We start from the raw sequence: 23,198 nt of genomic DNA, 5'->3' as shown, positions 1-23,198 counted from the left end.
CTGTTCTTAAGAAGGCCAACTCTCGGTTAAAATTTCTTTACCGCAAGAAAGAGTTTCTTACTCAGCATACCAAGAAACTTCTGGTTATGTCTCTAATTCAGTGTCACTATGAGTACGCATGCTCTGTTTGGTATAATAGCTTGACACAGTCTTTAAAAAATAAGTTACAAACTTGTCAAAATAAAATAATGAGATTTGTACTTGACTTAGATTCCAGAGCCCATATTGACCCATCCCACTTTAAGTCCCTTAGCTGGTTACCGGTCCACAGAAGAGTTGAACAGATAATGTTGTGTCATGTTTTTAAGATAAAAAATGGCCTGTCTCCGGATTACATGGGTGAACACTTTATTTCGCAAGATTCCGTACATAATTATAGTACAAGACTTAGTCAAAAGGGTGGGTATTGTCTACCTAAAGTCAAAAGTCATGGTTCTAAGTCCTTTGCTTTCTCTGGAATTAAACTATGGAATGATTTACCTGTAGAGTTAACGGAGATCAACAGGTTACAATGTTTTAAGGTTGCCATCAAAAGGCATCTTATGAACAGTATTTAAATTTGTTTTTACCTATTTCGGCTCAGGATTTTAAATTGTTTGCTAATATCTTTTTACAATTTTAGAAATGTGTTTTAAATCCTAGCTGCAAACAGGAGTGTCACTAAATCAAGATTTGACTGTGATATACATTTTTATGACTCAATAGTACTTTTACACATGATTATATTTAGGTTCGCCTCTCTGTGTCATGCCGCCAATACAAAGGACCACAATGGAAATAAGGGCTTGCCCTTTTTTGTGTTATCCTTGGTGTTGGTGTGTATGTCATAGTTTTCTCGTATGTGATATAGTATTTAATAATGCTCATTATTTTATCCTATGTTATGTTGTTAACTATGTATATGCTTCCTATGCCGAAATAAATCTATCTATCTATCTGTTTTGAAAGTCTTGTCGATGCGAAGGTACCTACAACTTACAATTTTCATATGATCTAAATAAATACATCAAATAATGCGGGTTCCTTTGAGTCTGAAACATTTATTACAATTCAATGGTAGTTTTACCTTTAAACTAGTCAGATGCACATACTGACAGTCAGGCCCCAATTTCTCGAAACTTCTTAAGCTTAACAGGCTTAAGTTGGTTATTTCAATTAGCCAAAATACATACTTTAATTGAATTTTGATAAATGGAAAATGGTTTATTGTGATTATTATAATGATAATTCCTATAAGTAAGTAATTCTAAAGTATAAGAACTCCTTAAGAAGTGAATGTTACGCAATTTATTGAAAACCAAAAATAGTTAGCTTAGCTTTATCCTGTTATAAGGGACTTAAGAAGTTTCGAGAAATCGGGGCCAGATGCTTTGCTTTGTTTTATTATAACGTGTGTTTTCGGTTTTGCAGAGATCAACAATCAACAGGTCGTCACTACAGGGTTTTGTGAGTACTCATTCGTTCCTTTCGAGCTTTGAGATTCAGCGTTTAACATGGTTTGGTCCGTGGCATGAAATTACACGTCTACATAAAGAAATTCTTTATTTCTGTTTACCAAAGTGCTCCATATGTTACAAAACGTAATTGCTATATCTCCTAATTAAACTTAACATACTCCTTTAACCTATTTTAGTATATAGTTTAAAGGCTGTGGGCCTAAACGCGTCGTTTATTGTTTCCAGTCGGAGGATGCTACTACAATGGGAAGTCGTACACTCAAGGCCAGACCTGGGACGACGGTTGTATGTACGAATGTACCTGTGACGATGCAACTATGGGCAAATATAGCTGCTACAACAAGTACGTTTCGCAGTGTTCCCGTGCGGGACGCAATTTTCTAGTGAATACGAATTTATTTAAGCTCGATTGTGACGAAAGCTGATAGCTTTTGGTAACAAACTCTAGTTACCTGGTAAGAACAAGTACTAGTGTCCATTTTTCATATACCATTTTTTAAACAACCCGAGTGAGGATCCAACCACCTCCTCTATGACAGGCGGTCAACTCTTCCACAAGACCATTATCATCATTTGTATTCATCAAAATTTGGTAAAGGCAACGCAACGCGGTGGTAAAACTATCGAAGAACAATGTTTGTCAAACTAAAATAATTGTTTATAAGCATACATTCTCGACCCAGTCCGATGACAAAGTCATATCTTAAAATGTACTCCGGAGTTACGAAATTGTCCTTGTCCGCTTAAGCGGTCGACCTGGCTTCGGCTTTGTGCTATTCTTCTGTATTCTGTTCATATTAGGGAAAATAAGACTCTGTATTTAATATTAACACTCCCCCCTGCCTCAACAGGTGTCCTATTTACTACAATATGCCACCCCAGTGTACGCTGGTGAAGAAGAGCGGCGGCTGTTGTTTAGAGCCCGTCTGCCAGTTCAAGGGAACCCACCTCACAACCAACGGCCAGTCAACCGGAACATACAATGGAATGGGTGCGTTGGTTCTTAATGTTGATAAAAATTATATACGGGAACGCTCACCTCCGTTACATACTGCAAACTTTACAAGCAACGTGTGCGGATTATTGTTATTCTTCCAGGTTACTTAAGCTCTTTTTATATGACAAAAGTTTACCCTGGGGGCAAAGTTGTACCCGCGGATAATGAACACTAGGGGAAAATATGTGCATATAAACGCAAATGCCAACGGGACTAGACGAGGCAAATCAACATGGAGGCTTTTCTTTAAAAAAACCAAAACATTTCGTTCAAAGATATGACCTCCTATTTCAGCTGATACCTTGAAAATTATGTCCTTAAACACATTCTTTATATTCTAATTTGTTTCATTATATTTCTGAAATTACTGCAATATAATGTCCCTAAATTAGATTGGTAGCAATTACACACATAAACAATTGGCATTTTATTAAAGGAATATTTAAATTTATCAGTTAGAAATCATTCTAATACTCAACTTGACCTTTCTTAAAGTAATCACTGACGGCACGCCGAGCAAATGCCATTTGGTTTCATTATGTTTCATTTTTTATTGCAGCTGTATGTATGTACAAAAGCATTCCATACTACCAGGGCCAGACATGGCAGGACGGCTGTGACAAGACCTGCTACTGCCAGGACGCCGAGGTCGGACTGTACACCTGCCAGTCGGTGTATGTATAGCATAATGTTGGTATACTTGCCATTAACCGCTTTGCAGATCAATTTAGGCAAAACCCGTCAGAATAGATTGTTCTGATTGAAAGGCGGGAAAACCGAGAGATGTCCGAAAATAACATGACTTTTTTATAAGAAATAATTAACAAATGTAAATATAATGTTTAATTGGGGCGAAAAAAAACGGCTGACAGTTCCGGATTAAAACTAAAACAACAACAAAGAAAGCCAAGGTTAGGTAATTCAATTTTTAAGTAAAGCTAAGAAGAATACTCTCCCTTGATACTTATTAAATTTTATCAAAATTTATTATCTAAAAGGAAACCGAACCGTCTCGCTTATGCTGTAAATATAAATCTTTTTTCTATATACTCAATGCCACTTCGACACCACCTAGAAAGTTCTTTAAATGATTTGCCTTTATCTAGCTGCGCCCACTACGACTCTGTGCCATCGGAATGCCACTTGGAGACACAGGCCGGCAAGTGCTGTGCGGAACCGGTTTGCACCTTCAACAAACAATATGGCCACTTCATTGGAACAGGAACGGTTTCCGGCAAGGGAACAGGTATATATTTCCATAATAAATGCAAGGAATGCATCTGCAATGTAATCGTTCATACCCTCAGCGCTTTATTGATAGAAAATAGTTTGTTTGTTGATAAAACATTAAAGATGCACTCTTACTCCCAATCAAGAGTTACCACAATAAATAATATTGTTTTAATATTTAAAAAGGATGAATAAATGTCAAAAACAATGGTTCTTATGAAGGATACCTGAATTTGAAAGCAATGAGCCTAAAACGCAAAACTTCTACCTTATAAAACTTAAGTAGACCTCAGTAAGCATTCACCAATCATTTAATATTTTTGCGCTTTCTGCTATTTAATACACGGTTACAATCTTGTTACCTGTAATTAATAATTTCCATAAATGCATTATTTAGTAAGTAGTTTGAGGTTAATCAGTCAAAATTTATGTTTGCTAGACATGTGTTTGTATTGATTTTGAATAAGAGTTTCAATTTGATGCAACTTACTTTATATCACATGTTTCTTTTCCAGGGGCCCTTCAAGTGACAACGCCGGTGCCATGTACCGATAAGATTCCTAACTGTGCGTCCTATGGCCAGGCAACATGCGCCGATGCGAACTATGTGGCCTGGGCACATGATCAGTGTACCCATTACTGCGGATTCTGTGGTTGGTATACATTTGGAGTCATTATTATCGGAAAACAACCTCGGATGTATATGGACGGTTAACAATGTCAGAAATCCGGGGGGTTTCAGTCCGCTGCAAGTAGATCACGTAGTAATTTAATTTAGCAGTTAAACTTAATGACTTAAACTCTTAGAAATCTATATAATATTTGCAATTATACACTTCACGGACAATCGGTTTAAATTAAGACCAACACATACAAGGTATAACACTACATTTAATTAATGATTAAATTCAAAATGTAACGAACTACAGTTACTTTTACTGATTTACCGGCATACATCCGAGGCACCGTCGTTTTCGATAAAAATGGCCGTGGAGTTCTGAATGGTTGGTATATTGAAACCAATTTATGGTTTATGCTTAAAACTATGTACTAACAAAAACAGTTTGGTGCGTCGCAGTTACATTGCCATATATTTTGTGAATGTATATACTAATAATACTGGGCCAGCCTCTGTTTATATTTACCGCTTCACCTCCTGAAAATCATTAACGGCTGACCGCAGATTTCTGAAATAAATGAATTGAAAAACTTGAGAAAAACCTTCTTCTCTTTGGCTGAATATAATTTTGATCACTAACACAAACACAAATATTGTCGAAGTTATTGACAGTTGCTGTTTTCTTTTGGCAGTATAAAGGTATTGTTTACGATGATAATGTCCTTCTTATATACACACAACACTATTGTACAATTAACTGTAGTGAACTTATTCATATAAACAAGAAGCATTGGCGACTTGGGCCAGGTTACGTTGAGATGCAATGCCATAGAGAATCCATAGTAAAATTTGTATGAGTTTTGGCGAATCCATACGCTATGATTTGATCAACATATCGTAAAAGATACACGACAATTCGTTTGAGAGAGTGTTTACACCCTTGACGTGAGACTGTATCGACGGCGTGGTCTGTGTTTAACGTTTAACGTCTTGATTTCCAGATGGAACACCGACCCCGGGACCAAACGGTGAGTGTAACCGTTTGTTAAGTTAATAAACTTGGTGTTATTGCTGTGGACTTATATTTCAATAATAACATCCCTTTTAAACGTGGCTCTTTTACAAAGATAATCGAATAAAAGTTATAAAAATATCATTAGTAACAGTTCCCAAATCATTATTGATAAGCCTGGGATTTTTTATAAAAAATAGGGGGAGGGGCGTGGTCAAAGGGTTGTGTCAAAGCAGCGCACCCTGCCCCTGTGAAAACGCCGGCATATCTATATGGTTATTTATACATTTCACCATTTTGAAGTGAGGAGTAATTTCAATTGCAACTTTCATGCCAAAAATGACATGGAATTAAATATTACCATTTAAACGTTTACTGTACTTACGGTTGACGTTTACTGTACTTACGGTTGACGTTTACTGTACTTACGGTTGACGTTTACTGTACTTACGGTTTACTGTACTTACGGTTGACGTTTACTGTACTTACGGTTGACTTTTACTGTACTTACGGTTGACTTTTACTGTACTTAACGGTTGACGTTTACTGTACTTACGGTTGACGTTTACTGTACTTACGGTTGACGTTTACTGTACTTACGGTTGACGTTTATTGTACTTACGGTTGACGTTTACTGTACTTACGGTTGACGTTTATTGTACTTACGGTTGACGTCTCGCTGTATTTTCTGTACAGACGTGTGCATATACAACGGCGTGGCCTACCACCAAGGCCAGCGATGGGACGACGGATGTGAACTGGAATGTGTATGCGATAACGCCGCCTATGGATTCTACAGATGTCAGAAAAAGTAAGATTATTTGACCATTGCTAAGGTATGCAACTGAGGACAAATTTACGAAGCATGCTTACTTGTTGTATGAAAATATTTTATTTACCTTTAGTTAAATGCTGTTTGCACTCCTACGCACAGGGTACAGACGGTCGAAAAATCGCTCTAAAAGCTCTCTATATGCTTATTAAATATTGTTCTCCTTAAACCAATTTTCGGACCACTTTGCGCATGATTGTGGCAGAACTGAAGGTTAAACACCACTCTTGCTGTTCATCTCAGGTGCGCTGATGTCGTCAATCTTCCCCTGGGATGCTCGCTGGTGAAGAACACCGGCGACTGTTGCTCCACGATCCAGTGCACGGGTAACACCGGCACGTTCACGAGCTCCCAAACCATCACCGGAACCATCGGTGGCAACCCGGCCCCGCAGCCAGGAGGCACGGCGACCGGAAACCCAGGAAGCATGATAACTGGAGCGCTCAGTAAGAATTTTCATTGGATTTTGTTGCATTTAAATTATGTTTCATACATATACCAATGAATAGCAGTGAATATTTAACACCAAACAGGTGAAATAATCATCTATACTTTTTATCAGGCGGTTGTCTGTACAAGGGAGCGTTGTACCAGGTTGGTCGTCGCTGGGACGACGGATGCTCTTACACGTGTGTGTGCGCGGATGGATCTACCGGGCAGTATAAATGTTCACCCAAGTAAGTAAATCCGTTTTAGATAATCATATTGATATATTATGCTATACACATTTTAGAATGGGGGTTGCTTGTACATGTATCGTGAGTTTGAAAAGACAATAGTAAAGAATAAAACAAGGTACCCGAAGTGATGTTAAATCACAATTGCTTGATTAATATGAATGATAGCTAGTTGAATACGGTAGTGGCCTATTACGCATTATATTTTTTTCGATAAAAATGGCCGAGGGGTTCCGAATGATATTTTCACTCAAACCGGGGTTAATGGTTACACACTACTATTTCCCTATACTTTTCAGTGTTAACGGGCAAAACTTCAGATCGGATAAAGATGCTATGTGTAGGGTTTCACGTATATGACAACCATGCATTTTCTTAAAATTCAGTTCAAAGTCAAATTATTTAAACAATACAAAAAGGTTTGTGACATTTCTCTTAAGAAAATTCGCTTACTTTGAAGTAAGGCACCGCTAATTTTCGAAGACCGGATTTTTTCCATGTTCTTTTCCAGCCAAAAAATATATTCTCTAAGATATTCATGATTTTTTCTTTATCTGATTGCAGATAAAGGAATGAATTCAAAGTATAACATTTATAAATTCTGTGCATTAAATACTCACGATTTTACAAAACCTCAGTGTGAAGTTACATTCACAATCTATATATTATATAGACGTATACATTTATGCACGCTTTGGTCGCGGACAACATCCGGGGACTTGGGATTTATTTATAACGTTCCGCTACGTCAAGTTGATTTAACCATATTTCATTGTATAAATTATACCGTTATGCACAAGTCAATTGTAACCATGGCCTCCCCAGGTCCGGGGGTATACCGGGGATAGCTGGGGACATGGGCCGTGTTTTTACCTTCCAGGTGGCCTCACAGAGTGACGGGTTAATGCGGTGGTTTTGTCTTCGCGTCAAATATAGCGGGGAATGGGCCTTACCTAGGGTCCCTGGAGTTCGGGGGCATTCGGTGGGGGATTTTACCAATAGTTCGTTCCCGCAGGGCAGATATTTTACCCTGGCCGTGCTTTTACTTTCCAGGTGGCCCCGCAGGGCCGGGTGACCGCAGTGGTTTTGTCATAGCGCCAAATTAAGCGGAGATTGGGCCTTACCTAGGGTCCCTGGAGTTCGGGGGCATTCGGTGGGGGATTTTACCAATAGTTCGTTCCCGCAGGGGAGATATTTTACCCGGGCTTGGCTGAACCGGAAGTCAAAGTCCCCGCTATTCCCCCGAGCTTGGAGGGGGGGGGGGCGTGGTTACAATTGACTGGTGTATTACTCGTTCATATCACACATGGGTCAGGACACAAGTAATTACAACATAAGCAAAAGGTTACGTCATGTTCGGTTACCTACAACTCGAAATATAAATTCAAATTCACTGAGATCTTTGGTGACAGGTGTGATACTAGTATACTATGATCGCCGGTATTTTCCGCAGGTGCCCTACATTCGGCACACTTCCCACGGGATGCTCCCTTCGGTCTAACCCGAATGACCCGTGCTGTCAGCAGCCCGTCTGTCCCGTCGGAACTGTCACCTCCAATGGTCAGCCCGTGGTCATCGTGCCTACCTATGGCAATGCATTCACAGGTAGGACTGGGGCGGTATTCATAAAACTTCTTAAGTCATTTCCTTACTTTATCACATTTCTTAATTTTTTCTTTGTCAAATGAACAGAAATGTTTAAGTGTTTTAACATAAAAGTATGTTTTTGCAAAAACGTCAATAGGAAAAATGTATTTTGGAAATCCTTTACTTTTTATTTCATATGACTAAACAGATAATAAAATAGGAACTTATATCTGAACTTAAAATTTTTAAGTTTTATTGTGTGAAAAATAATAATACACTGCCGTAATGTTAGATATGTGTTTTAATTTTAATAATTGATTTTTACAAATGCAATATTTATCGAAACTTGAAGAAAAAAGTCTACACTTTCTTATTTGAATAACTTGCAGGATATGGTCAGCCGGTGATGCCCCAAGCCGGCACCCAGACTTCCGGTATGAACACTACCCCCGCCCCAGGTAGCGGCGGCACAGGCACCGTCATTACCGGAAGTGGTCGTAAGTATCTAATGACACATAAACCCGAGGACATGAAGTCATTTTGGCTGATTTCTGCCATTTCGGGCGATTTTATGGTCTTATATGAACCTGCATTGGTATGCATACATACGGTGACAATTCGTCATGGGGCGTATTTTCGCCTTTCGTTGCGAAAATGCGAAAACATGAAATGGCATTAATCAGTCACCATAGAAGTCGTTCCATCTGAAAAAAGTGGCATGGGATAAGATCTGAAGATCTCTGAAGATTAATGAATGCATCAGCAGCTAGTTAACCCGTCTCTGTTTTGTTTTGAAGATTTTAATAAATCTTATTTTTGCCATGATTACTTCATTTAAGACACATACGCTCTAAAAACGAGTTCTACCAATTTTCTTTAAATATCCAGGCGGATGTGTGTACAAGAGTAACACGTACGGACAAGGCGCCACCTGGGACGATGGCTGTCAGTATCGATGTGAGTGTCTTGACGCTACCGCCGGACAGTACAGGTGTACCGAAAGGTGAGAAACACATAGGCGATTCTGCAATTTTATTTCTTCCATTTACAAGAACTGTAAATTGATGAGTTGCATTTATGTTGACATTAAAACTATACTAACTTTAAGGCGGCATTTGCGCAGTTTTTCCCCACATTAAATTACAATGGAGGTAGCGTTTTAACCTTGGTAAAGTCGTCGTCCTGGGTAGCGGCTACATTTGTGACGTACACACATTGAAGTTTGGCCATAATTTTGTGAACATGACATTGTTTTGAAATGGAAATTTTATATTTCATGTAGTATAATGTGTTTAGAATGAGACTTTCATGACCTAGTTTGTACTCCTGCGCAGGTGCCCGGCGTACGTGAACCTGCCTCCCCAGTGCAGCCTACAGACGGATCCACACGACCACTGCTGCAAGACAGTCCACTGTGACTACAATATGGTCGTCACCACGCCCGCCCCCATCTTCGCCGTCACCACACCGCCCACTGGAGATGGTAACATTCTGCATTTTAGACATGTTACTTTTATTTTATGTTTCCATCTTGCAACGATCTGGAAAAGGCTGCATTTTTTTCCGACGGATTTTCTTTTATTTATTATAATGAACCTGAAGTAGTATACATTGTGATGCTTGCCTCCATTGCTGCCTTGTACTTCAATGTATTGAACGTGTGACTAGGTCTGAAAGTATGATTTTATTACATTATTATCATGCTTTAATATTACGTTGCTTAAATAACTGTTTCAGCCCTGTGTCACTACAAGGGCCTGTATTACCGACAGGGCGAGTCCTGGTATGACGGATGTGGACTCCAGTGCCGCTGTGAGGACGCCCTGAACCACTACTACCAGTGCACGGACAGGTAAACATGGACACCCAACCATGATGGCAATGATTGTTTAACCGTCGTAAAATATCTATTAAGTAGTAAACGGGATGATGTTCGGAAAAACATGTAGACATCGTTTGAACTTCAGTCGAACCCCGTTTGGTCGAACTCGCTTAGCTCGAATTCCTCGTTGGCTCGAACTGGATGTAAAGGACCGATTTCATTAAACTGTAGTTAAGCAATACCGCTTGGCTCGAATTTCGTGGTATTTTTGCCGGTTCCTGTGAGTTTGAGCCAGCGGGGATCTATTGTAGTCGTATATTACGATGGACACGACCATGACCTTACAAGTAACTTTATTTGTTTTCATTTGGATTCCCTTATTCTTTTTTCCCTGCCCTATTCGTTGTAACCCTATTATGGAGTTTTTAGTCTTTAGATTGATTTGTGTCCAAAAATCAGATTCACTTCTAAATATAACCCTCTACAGGTGCCCCAAGTACACCAACGTGCCTTCCACGTGCACATTCGTCGCCGACCCCAAGGACCCACAGTGTTGCCGGGTACCACAGTGTCAGAACGCCGGCGGAAATGTAGGAACAACGGGATTTGTTGGCGCCTTCACCGGATATGGCCACCCAACCAGCATCATATCTGGGCAGATCAGCCATACCAGTTACAACAGTAAGAACGGAGTTCTTTTTATCGCTGTGTAAGGTGATCAACCAATCATTAATTCAAACACAGATGTGGTATAGTTTTAAGTTACAAAATGTTAAATTTGAATATTGTTAATGTTTTAACCGAGTGCTGTTTTATATAGATATTGTGCTATTTAAGAAATAAATTAACACAATTGCTTTATAATCATAGTGATATTATATTTCATTACTTCTCTTATATATTTATATATTAATCGTAGCATCATTCTGGTGTTACTCAAAAATGAAGTTCATGCAAAAAATGATATGATGATTTTCAATATACCTTAACACCTGCCTCAGTTAACACCTTAAGGGTGGGGGGGGGGAGCTAAAAACGTCCATCGTCCGGGTTTTTTATGGCAAAAATGAATAAAATATGCCCAAATGCACCAACACATATTTGCATCCTATTTATGAAGCCAAACTCTCTGTGACTTCGGCCAGTGTATGTGTATATAGGCATGGATAATGAATAATGAGTTTCATAAGCCCCCTTTCAAACTTTCAAATTGAATAAAGAAAAGTGCCGACAAAAAACAGCTCCTCTTTAAAATATGTTTATTTAAGCAATCGTAACAACTCGGCCATCTCCGGCAAGCTTCGAGCCAATTCCTATTGGATACTGGCCGAGGTGATCCGATTGTCATTTAAGTAGTTAAAAAATAATATCAGCCCGAATGTTGACTGTTCACACATTCCATATTATTATGGATTGTGGACACATTCCATATTATTATGGATTTATCTTATCTTGTTACATAACACTAGACACATATCAATATCGCAGTAGTATGACATTCAAGGACCTCGATCTGGTCTGCAATTCCCAGTTCACGGCATCGAATACTGCTAAATTGCTCAGTCCTGTACATATGTTTTTTATCCTTCAGGCAAATGTCTGTACAAGGGTCAGGTGTACGCCCAGGGCGCCACGTGGCAGGACGGCTGCGACTACGACTGTGAATGTGTTGACGCCAGCAAGGGAATGTACAGGTGTAATGAGAGGTGAGTGACGTCATTTCCAGTGTGAGGGGATCCATTTCCTCACGCAGTGAGATAGTTAGTGCAATACCTCACGCAGGAAAGATTTTGACATATTTAGTTATAAAATGAAAATACTGAAAGAACGCTTCATGAAAATATGAAATTAGAACAACTCCATCGTTTATAACGAAAGCTTTTAATCGCTATTGCCTTTGGAACTATGAAATTACTTTAACTATTTCATGTACGCCGTTCGACTCAATACGTTTCCTTTTACGCAGATGCGCAAGAATCGCGTCCGTACCAACTGGCTGTTCTTTCGGCCAGGACCCACGCGACGCGTGTTGCCAGGTACTGAAGTGTGACGCGGCCCAGACGTTCGGCACGTGCCAGGACAAGGTCAACTGCCAATCGTACGGCAGTTACGTATGTGGACAGCAGTATGAAGGATGGGCGAGGGAGAACTGCGGAAAATTCTGTGGCTACTGCGGTGGCGGTACGGGCTGCCTTGTTTGTTTTTTAAATTGGTTATTCATGAGGCTATAGATAGATTTGCGGCTGCTAATTTCCGAATTTTAAACACGTTGTCGCGTATGGTGTATTAATGGAGGTTTTGTATTTCTTCTATACTATTCAACTTTATTGTTGGATGTAATAGTGGTTTCCAAGCGCTAGATTGTGACCGTCAACTTTCTTTTGTTTATTTTTACGTATAGGTACCAACCCGTACTTGGCGACGGCGCCACCTAGCGGCGCATGCGTGGACGCGATCCCGAACTGTGCCCAATACGATGTCAGTGTGTGCACGGACGCCCAGTACCGTCCATGGGCCGTCGCCAATTGCCCAAAACACTGCAACATGTGTGGAGGTATGTGGAAACAATTTAAGCAATGGAATGCATACTTGTTTTTTGCTAGCGCCAAGAAAATATGATTAATGCATAAAATGAAAAATATATCAATGTTCATTCAATTCCACGTCAATTTTTGACACCTTTTTTCTAGTCACGGGCAAAGCATCTATGTTTACCTGGGGTCGTATTCAATAAGCGTCTTAGTGAATATTTTCAACTTAGTTAGATTTTCGTAATTTTTCACGACAATTTTTTTTAAATATCCGCTACTTTTGATCAGATCTATTCATGTGCATATATTGTTCCGACCGTTTTCTTGCTTATTTTCATAGTTTTGGTGTACATAGATTGTTCTTTTTCTTATAATTCAAATAAGAAAATAGCAAGTTTCTCTAAGTTGAAAAGTGTTTCTAAGATGCTTATTGAAATCCACCCCCTTGCAAGCATTTCTAGTCAAGAATACTAGTACAAGTACGAACAAGTTATGTATAGGTTTTCCCATAAGACAATGATATATTTTATTTTGTTAAGATATTTATTCCCATTATTTACTATTAAACATTTATTCGAGTTTGACATATTTTAGATAAATAAGTTGTATTCATCGTTCAGTGTATTTTTCACCAGTTCGTATTCTATTTCAGGGAGCATGACTGGTACGTAGGTTTTACTATCTAACTATTGCTCGATCTTGCTTGCGCGAGTTTCTGATGAAAACAGTCTACTTAAACTTCAAAAAAATCTTCATTCGGAAGTCCTCGGCCATTTTCCTTGAAAACAACTTCGGATGTTTCCGGGAAGTAGTTCGTAAACTTTTAAGTAAAAGTATAAATTAATTAAAGTGTTTAACGTGTATTTTGTATATCTTAGTTTTAATTGATTGCCAGTGATGTGAACTATTGCATATAAAATTTAGATTCGAAATAGTAATATCATTGAGTATAACTGCTAAATTGAAATTTCTACGCGATCTACTTGCAGCGTAGTTAAATGTTAAGATTTCTTTCATTGCAAACCGTCCATATACATCCGAGGTTGTTTTCGATGGCCGATGAGTTCCGAATGCAAAGCTCATATCATTGAAATTTGAACCGAATTACAATATATCGGTCAATTTCAACTTCCCGCTGACTTACACTATATCGGAAGTGAGCCTCTGATAGGCTGACGAAAAGGTCGCCTGAAATGACCTCCTCTGTGTGGACTTCAGAACCTTATACAGAGACATTCGGAGCTACTCGGCCATTTTTATCGAAAACAACCTCGGATGTATGCCGGTACATCAGTTGAAGTAGTTCGTATTTTTTTTAATTATATCGTTAATTAAATGTAGTGTTTTAGAGTTGTATTTATTGATCTAAGTTTAAATTGATTGTCAGTGAAGTGTATTATTGAAAACATAATTAAGATTCCCAAGAGTTAAGTCAGAAAGTTTAACTGCTAAATAAAATTACTACGCGATCTACTTGCAGCGGACATTAACGTACCACTTTTTGAGTATGTAAACCGTCCAAATACATCCGAGGTTGTTTTCGATAAAAATGGCCGAGGAGTTCCGAATGATACAGAGAGTATATTCAGGATAAGGTTTTAGTCAGATTTGTAGGTTAAAGTAAACTTTTTTTTTGAATTTTAAAAGTTAAAATTAATGATATGAATAATCAATTCCGATCACAGGGACAGGGTGCATTGTTTTGACACAAACCTATGACCACGCACCCCACTGTTCTGAATTAATCCCAAGCTTATTGATAATGATGGGAGATCTGTTACATTTTTTTTAAATTTTTTATTCTATAATCTTTGATTTGTAATTTATCATTAGTAACAGTTCTCCCAGCATTACCTATAAGCCTTGGATTGTTTCAAAACAATGGGGGCGTGGTCATAGGGGGTTGTCAAAACATCGCACCTTGCCCCTATGATTCCGATTTGAAAACAGTTGTAAACCAAAGTAATGCATAATCGTTTTGAAAGTTAATAACGAGGATGAACATTGATGTCCATAGGCGCAGGGACGGGGATAATCACTGGTAAGCATGTTCATAGTTTGCAAGGCTTTTATTATTGATATGTGCGTTTGCTTATCTTAGGTTTAGTTCGGGCTTTGCCTTAAATCTTTAAGCCGGGGACGACCAGCTTGCTTATGGATAAACGCCGGGATTGATGATTTATTCAGAATTATCTGTATGTATGTTTGACTTTATACCAAAACGCTGTCGTTCCACATATTTTGTTGTTAATAAGGATATAATGAATATATAGACTATACTTATTTGATTTTTGGAACAGGCACTGGTACTGGTACGGGAACTGGCACTGGTACTGGTACGGGAACTAGCACTGGTACAGGTACGGGAACTGGTACCGGTACAGGAACTGGCACTATCACAGGTAATGATACAAGGGATTTGGAGCGTACCAAATGGTTGTTGGGACATTTTACACGATAGTTCCTTGGAATTATCAATAAAACATTGTCGAATTCCGCGCTCTGCTATTTCTATGACTCTGCAGAGTATTGTATCCAATGGAGTTGTATTAGATTATAAGGGAAACTTGTTTTGCTCCCCACCAAGGGCAATTTTGTAGAACATGATTTTATGAAAGTGTATCATCATATAAACATTTTAAGACATGTTTACGCCTTGGCCGTTGGGGCGTCTGGAAACTAAAGCACCATGTTAAAAAATCGTTACTAAATAATTATCAGCTTTTGAACATAATGTTTACTTGTAAAAAAACTATGAAAGAAAACGTATAGAAAACTGTTTTAATTTAATTATACATGACGTAATAAAACATCATTTTTTTTTTCAGCGAAAAAAGATGTTTCATGTCTGAAAAAACTGTTATTTACGTTACTTCCAAACTTGCAATTTTTTATGATGAACAATAAACTACAAAATAATCTGCATCGATTTTTCGGAGAAGACTAATTCAACATTAAACTTCAGACATAACTGATGAATAAGACATAAACTCAAGTATGGTTTCACTGTAATAAATTTACGTGTATGACGTCACATCATAAGAAAAGAAAACTACCTGTTTATACATATTTTACAAATAAGGCCTGCAGTGAGCATTTGATGTCACTTTGCAATGCTATCTATACAATGCTCCTTGTTCATGGCATAAAAGCAAAGTGCACAAATAATAAAGAAAACCAATCACATATTGTGATAAATGTGCATGTAGAATACATTACTTTGTAAAAAAACAACTTTACAAACAACTTTAATGTTAACAGGACAAAATTTATTGACTTAACACTTTTCTCATCATGTTATATTCTATTATGCAAGTTTTAGTTGCAAAAAATGAGCGACTCTAAAATTTAAAGACATACGACAAAAAACACCAATTTTCATATTAAATACGTTACTTCAAATTTCTTTCACATCACTTGACATGTTGACTAGATAACACAACACTTCTAAATGTTTTATGTTAATGGAATAGAAATATCACAATTACATTTTAAACGGATATAACATTGCATCTGTAAATTGTAGTAATAAATATGGACGCTGTATAGAGTATGAATAAAATATATCTCTTTTATATGCCATTTTACAATTTCTGTTGAACAAATACATATATTTTATGTAATTGTGTTTTTACATTTAATAGTTTGCTATTCTATTTGATCTAACCCGTTTTTTACATAATTTTTAACATTCAACACTTTTGTTTTAGTAACAAAATCATGGTTACGTAAGTTATACTAGTGGTTTAAATTAGGAATAAAACAGTGTATAACTACAGTGTTTAATTTGTAAAAAGTATTAGTGCTTTATCAGGATGAATCGTTGTTGTGCAAAATACAATTGTAAGCTACGTAGATTACACACGCATTATCTGTGCAATCATAAGGAAGTTTAAGGAAATTTTGATGAAATTGTGTAATACGTATTTAGAATATAACATACCTTTTTATCAAGCGAAATGACATAACTTTATTTGTTTAAGCACTCTGTGTAACCTATCATTTTTGTAAAAACGTTGTTTTTATATTACATTTAAAAAGTCACGAAATATACACCAATTCGTGCAGTCTGAATTATTTAAAAACCCTTCATAGAACTTAAGATGGATCATTTACCAACTTATTTTATCTCATTAAAAACCATCATTATACATGGAAGAAAAAGTGGTGATAAAATTATAAAAAAAAACATATGTTTTATTCAGAACTGTTCGATATATCTCTTGGAGTGAAACAAGGGGAACCTCTTTCTCCTCTTTTATTTATTTTGTTTATTAATGACATTCGGGAGTATTTAGATTTTGAAAATCTAACCCAGAACGATATAATTAAGCTGTTTCTATACACGTTACTAATTGCTGACGACATTGCTCTGTTCACAACTGACCCTAATAGTCTTCAAGCACAACTTGATGCAATACATAGATATTTATGCAAGTTGGGTCTTGAAAATTAATCTAAAAAACTAAAATATGTATTTTTGAAAAATGAAAAACATTGAATCGCTTTGTTTGGTCCATTGATAATAATGTTGTCGAAACAATGGATATCTTCTGTTATTTGGGTATTAAATTCAATTACAATGGAACTTTTTGTAAATGCAGTTAAAGCGCTGAAAGATCAAGCTTTGAAAGCATATAATCACATTGTATCAATTTTTGGTAGAGTTAAACACGACGTTTAGACTAAACTCTTATTGTTCGACTCTATGATTGCTCCTATTCTTATGTATGGTTGTGAGGTTTGGGGTATATGTGACATGAAATAGGTGGATAAACTCCACCTTAAATATTGTAAAAACATTCTTGGAGTTCGCTCTCAAACTTCTAATGCGCTCTACTAAGAGAGCAAGGACGATTCAGAGCACTTAAAGTTTGGTGCAATATGAAATCTTCCCCAACCTCGCTTATAAATAATATATATTGTGAAAAGTTAATGATGTTAGTTTTGTTTACTGCAATGCTAAGGATAACTGGTCTAAATATATGAAGAATGTGTTAGACACCCTCGGTTTTAGTAATGTTTGGTCTTCTGATCATATATCAAATTGTTGTTTTATATCGTTAAGACAACGCCGCCACGATCAATATGTAAAACACTGGACTGACACCATTCATTCACTACCGAAGTTAAATTATTATAAACAACTCAAGTTAAATTTTGAATTTGAAAAGAATCTCGATTTCATAGAAATATAGAATTGCATTAACGGGGTTGCGACTATGTTCTCACATTCTTGAAATTGAAGTTGGAAGTTACAATCTGAATTTAATTTTTTGCTTGCTTGTCCTTTTTTATGACTTACGTCTACAATTCAATGTTTTCAATTCGTGGAATACCTTGAATAAATTTAGGGTTTTAATATCCTCAAAAGCACAAACAATATAAGACATGTATCTTAATACATTTACAATGCTTTTCAACGACGTTCTGCCAGTATTGACGCAGTTGCTTCATAGTTAGATAGTACAATCAAGTAAATTGTTATTGTGTCTATACTATGTACGTGTGAAATGTTTTTTGTTAGTTTATTTTGTATTTGTCACCTTTTAAATTTGTGTACATTTCATCCTATGTGTATGTTTATGGCCAAAGGCTTATGTATTGCCGATATTGCAAATTAACTTGGAACTGTAATCTTACTCTTCTTAGGAACTGGGTCTGGTAGCTGTATGGACAAGTTATCCAACTGCGCTGCCTACACTCAAGATGCGTGCACGGGATTGTACGAGCAATGGGCACGTGACAACTGCGCACACTACTGTAACCTCTGTCCAGGTAATTGGTACCTGTTTGTACATACACTTGCTTTAAGACCTCGTGAGAACCATCTTCCAAACACCCACTGTTACTGTAGACAATTAGTCATTGTCCGTCGCCCGTCGTTGGCGTCGTCGTTAAGAAATTAAGAGGTGTTTTAAGTTAAGAAAATGTGTTATATTCTGTTCTCTGCATATGATGTAAAGTAATTGACAAAACATTTGTTGTAACCGCTGTTTCAGCGACAGGTTCTGGTGGTGTAATAACCGGATCCGGTACCGCGGCACCGGGCACTGGGACAGGGACGGGAACGGGAACCGGCACCGGCACTGGCTCTGGATATGTGGGATACAGTGAGTATTTTAAACTCCTCCTTCATTTTAATAGACTTCTTATATCAATAAGGCTGAAACTTCCTGACATTTTATACATTCTAATGGCATGATTATAAAACATAAACTATATCTAAAGTATTACAAAAGCAGTCTAAATTTCTGACTGTTCATTGAGAGTAATTGTTAAAGCGACAATATCTTCACCATTGCAGTTATTCGCCCGAGGTCATTCAATGATATTCTCAGACAATATCAATTTCTTTAAAATCATATCGTGATGTTCGCTTTATTTCACTACGAAGTATGCGATCAGAGAACATGACTTTGGAGGCCATAGCCGCCGTAAAACGATTACTTGGGATCTGATTTTAATGACATTTGGACAGAGTCAGCAGTGTTTTGTTGTATTTTCAGGTGGCGGTTGCGTATATAAGGGTCGGTATTACGGAGCTGGTGACCATTGGTATGACGGCTGTGACTACAACTGTACATGTGAGAACGGACAGACGGGCTTCTACAGGTGTGGAGATAGGTAAGAGAAAACCAAGGGATAGGTTCTTTTTAATTTGTCCCATTCGGGAGCGGCTTGTCTTAAATAGGAGATGTATATGGTATGTATATGATACATGTATATATAACTAGCACAGGCTGAAGAGTCGTTAGGGAGAGGCCTGTCTTGAAAAGGGAATGTATTACCTGTACAGGCTGAGCCATCGGGAGAGGCCTGTCTTGAATAGGGAATCTATTACATGTACAGGCTGAGCCATCGGGAGAGGCCTGTCTTGAATAGGGAATGTATTACCTGTACAGGCTGAGCCATCGGGAGGGGTTTGTCTTGTATAGGGAATGTATTACCTGAAAGGTTTGTCTTAAATAGTGAATGTAATACCTTACAGGCTGAGCAATCGGGAGAGGGTTGTCTTGAATAGGGAATGTAATACCTGTACAGGCTGAGCCATCGTGAGAGGTCTGTCTTGAATCGGGAATGCATTACTAGTACAGACTGAGCCATGGGGAGGCGCTTGTTTTGAATAGGGAATGAATTACTTGTACAGGCTGAGCCATCGGGAGAGGCTTGTTTAGAATGGAGAATGTATGACTGGTACAGTCTGGGTCATCGGGAGAGGCTTGCCTTGAAAAAGGAATGTGTTTTAACTAATTCAGGCTAGTATGTATAAATAGTTCAGGCTGAGCCATCGGGAGAGGCCTGTCTTGAAAAGGGAATGTATTACCTGTACAGGCTGAGCCATCGGGAGAGGCCTGTCTTGAATAGGGAATGTATTACCTGTACAGGCTGAGCCATCGGGAGAGGCCTGTCTTGAATAGGGAATCTATTACATGTACAGGCTGAGCCATCGGGATAGGCCTGTCTTGAATAGGGAATGTATTACCTGTACAGGCTGAGCCATCGGGAGGGGTTTGTCTTGTATAGGGAATGTATTACCTGAAAGGTTTGTCTTAAATAGTGAATGTAATACCTGTACAGGCTGAGCAATCGGGAGAGGTCTGTCTTGAATCGGGAATGTATTACCTGTACAGGCTGAGCCATCGGGAGAGGCCTGTCTTGAATAGGGAATCTATTACATGTACAGGCTGAGCCATCGGGAGAGGCCTGTCTTGAATAGGGAATGTATTACCTGTACAGGCTGAGCCATCGGGAGGGGTTTGTCTTGTATAGGGAATGTATTACCTGAAAGGTTTGTCTTAAATAGTGAATGTAATACCTGTACAGGCTGAGCAATCGGGAGAGGTCTGTCTTGAATCGGGAATGTAATACCTGTACAAGCTGAGCCATCGTGAGAGGTCTGTCTTGAATCGGGAATGCATTACTAGTACAGACTGAGCCATCGGGAGGCGCTTGTTTTGAATAGGGAATGAATTACTTGTACAGGCTGAGCCATCGGGAGAGGCTTGTTTAGAATGGAGAATGTATGACTGGTACAGTCTGGGCCATCGGGAGAGGCTTGCCTTGAAAAAGGAATGTGTTTTAACTAATTCAGGCTAGTATGTATAAATAGTTCAGGCTGAGCCATCGGGAGGGGCTTGTCTTGAATATAGAATGTATTAATTGTGCAGACTTAGCCATCGGGAGAGGCTTGTATTCAATAGGGAATGTATAACTAGTACAGACTGGGTCATCGGGAGGGCTTGTCTTGAATAGGGATTCCTAAAACAAGTTCCTGTTTGATGTGGTTCAGGCTAGGTTGCTCCAATAGAATCAGATTACAATATTGGCATAATAAATGGTAGTTGGTGAAATTCAATTGCGTTAGTAACCGTGAGGGCTTGGTAGTTATTACTAAGGAGATTTTAAAGCAAGTTTTGTTCATGCTTCTTAAATATGTTTATATGTTAATGCAATTTGGCAGACGGACAAAACATGTTTCGTCTTGTATGTACAATTAAGCCAATGACTTTTTAAACCCCAATATTGACATGCTTTATCACAATCAGGTGTCCCACGTATAATTTGGCGGCGGGCTGCGTATTGAGGACGGTTGCTGAACAGTGTTGCGGTGTACCGGACTGCACGGGAGCCACGGGCACAGGGACAGGCACCATGACCGGTACGTGTTGCAACATTACCGGAATTTGGATACGTACTATTACTTTTGTACTATGAGCACCATATATAGGAAAATATCTACATTCGCACTCGATTTTTTGAACGATAAATTTTGCGTTCTTTTTGCATGATCCGTTCGACCTTTCGTGACCTCTTACTGACCTGGGGCATGCATATGTAAAACACAAATTAAAAACACTCTCGAAAGTATTCTTTCCTTTATTGTAATTAAATCGCGGAGAAATAAAATGATAAATTTGTGAAAAGGGGAAATGTAAATATAAGCATCGATGCTTATTCTTTTTTCCTTTATGCAGTTTGAACGATTTTGCACGGAAAAGAAGAATCACTCCGTAATACCTTTAAAAGCTGTGTAGTTTAACGTCATAACATTATCTTTCGCATTTACTTTATATTTAAATCTTGCATTTTATTGATAGTGTTTATTGCACGTATGTAGAACATGTATAAGAAATTACGGAATGTGGCAGATCCGGGGTCTAGTTGTAACACACTCGACTGTCAATCCAGAGGTCGTAGGTTCGATTCCCCGCCGCACCACTAAGAATATTTCTAATCGTCTTCCGCCAGGGACGTTCAATGGAGGTCACGTGTGGCAGTGCTATACACTGGTGCACGTTAAAGAACCAGGGCTACATTCTGTCAGTGCACTTTGCTCCAAAAACCTAATATGACTAACAATCTTATCGGAGCACTCGCCGAATGGGCCTTGCCCAAGTGTGAGAATAAATAAGCTTACACACCACCTGTGTAGTTTGTATTTTGAGTTGGCCTGTGGTCTTACAGGTCAGACGACCGGCTGTTACTACAAGAACAACGTGTATACGCAGAGCCAGACGTGGAGGGACGGGTGCGACTATAAATGTGAATGTGTCGACGCCTCGATGGGACGCTACAGATGCACTGCTCTGTAAGTTGGTCACCTGCTGGTTTCAAAGGCAATGGCAATGCAGCACTTTTATAGAACCCAAGTCTTAATACAAAGTATATGAGAATTTAAGTAATTCCGCCATTAAAATTTAAGAAATGAAGACCGCCCCAATTTCATGAAACTTCTTAAGCTTAACAGGATTAAATAGCTTATATCAATATGCCAATATACATACTTAGATATAAGGGACTTAAGAAGTTTCGAAACATTAGGGCCTGGGGCCGCATTGATCAAGCAAATTTGTGAATATTTGTGAACATTTCGTAGTATTTGACAACGATTATTTAAAACACACTCTACATGAAATTTATTCATATACATTATATTGTTTAAACCATTTTCTTGCTTATTTTCATGTACAAATATTGTCTGTTTTCTTTCAATTCAACAAAAAGGCTATTTTTCACTAATTTAAAATTGTCACTAAGATGCATTATGCATACGATCCCCTCGGGCTGTATTTACAAAGCATATTAGTGAGTAATTGTAAGAAAATCAATATAATATTAGAATATTATTTCAAGAAATGGTATATTTTATGAACTTTAGCATATGCATCTATTCGTGTCCATATTTTGTATACAAACATTGTAAGTTTCTCTTAAAATGCAAGTTGAAAAAAGGACAACTTTCAATTTAGTTCAAAATTTAACATAAACGACCATTGTTCCGCCATATCCGGCACTATTTACACAAGAAAGACAACTCGAATTAACTACTTATCCATGCCATTATGTTCTCCTATGAATGTCGCACCGCAAAATCCATGAACAATTGTGTCGTCGTTCTTGCCCTTCTAGTATCATTATTTGCGGCATACA

At 38.1% G+C, this 23,198-nt stretch overlaps 1 protein-coding gene across 1 annotated transcript in view; it reads left to right on the top strand.

Moving 5' to 3' along the window:
* Window positions 1–23,198, top strand: part of LOC128244367 (uncharacterized) — a 36,063-nt gene that overhangs the window by 12,117 nt on the left and 748 nt on the right. The window contains exons 16-40 of the mRNA XM_052962381.1: window positions 1,411–1,446; window positions 1,683–1,800; window positions 2,309–2,448; window positions 3,014–3,128; window positions 3,561–3,700; window positions 4,200–4,337; window positions 5,305–5,331; window positions 6,012–6,126; window positions 6,391–6,593; window positions 6,710–6,824; window positions 8,278–8,429; window positions 8,801–8,908; window positions 9,300–9,414; window positions 9,746–9,894; window positions 10,149–10,263; window positions 10,721–10,914; window positions 11,825–11,939; window positions 12,200–12,414; window positions 12,635–12,787; window positions 15,065–15,166; window positions 18,417–18,542; window positions 18,767–18,877; window positions 19,274–19,391; window positions 21,314–21,426; window positions 22,233–22,356. Coding sequence (XP_052818341.1) covers window positions 1,411–1,446; window positions 1,683–1,800; window positions 2,309–2,448; window positions 3,014–3,128; window positions 3,561–3,700; window positions 4,200–4,337; window positions 5,305–5,331; window positions 6,012–6,126; window positions 6,391–6,593; window positions 6,710–6,824; window positions 8,278–8,429; window positions 8,801–8,908; window positions 9,300–9,414; window positions 9,746–9,894; window positions 10,149–10,263; window positions 10,721–10,914; window positions 11,825–11,939; window positions 12,200–12,414; window positions 12,635–12,787; window positions 15,065–15,166; window positions 18,417–18,542; window positions 18,767–18,877; window positions 19,274–19,391; window positions 21,314–21,426; window positions 22,233–22,356 — 3,157 coding nt within the window. The remainder of the gene's footprint in view (window positions 1–1,410; window positions 1,447–1,682; window positions 1,801–2,308; window positions 2,449–3,013; window positions 3,129–3,560; window positions 3,701–4,199; window positions 4,338–5,304; window positions 5,332–6,011; window positions 6,127–6,390; window positions 6,594–6,709; window positions 6,825–8,277; window positions 8,430–8,800; window positions 8,909–9,299; window positions 9,415–9,745; window positions 9,895–10,148; window positions 10,264–10,720; window positions 10,915–11,824; window positions 11,940–12,199; window positions 12,415–12,634; window positions 12,788–15,064; window positions 15,167–18,416; window positions 18,543–18,766; window positions 18,878–19,273; window positions 19,392–21,313; window positions 21,427–22,232; window positions 22,357–23,198) is intronic.

This window comes from Mya arenaria, chromosome 8 (genome assembly GCF_026914265.1).
Source record: "Mya arenaria isolate MELC-2E11 chromosome 8, ASM2691426v1".
NCBI lineage: Eukaryota > Metazoa > Mollusca > Bivalvia > Myida > Myidae > Mya > Mya arenaria.
The sequence above is the reverse complement of the archived record's forward strand: the minus strand, read 5'-3'. Positions and strand labels throughout refer to the sequence as shown.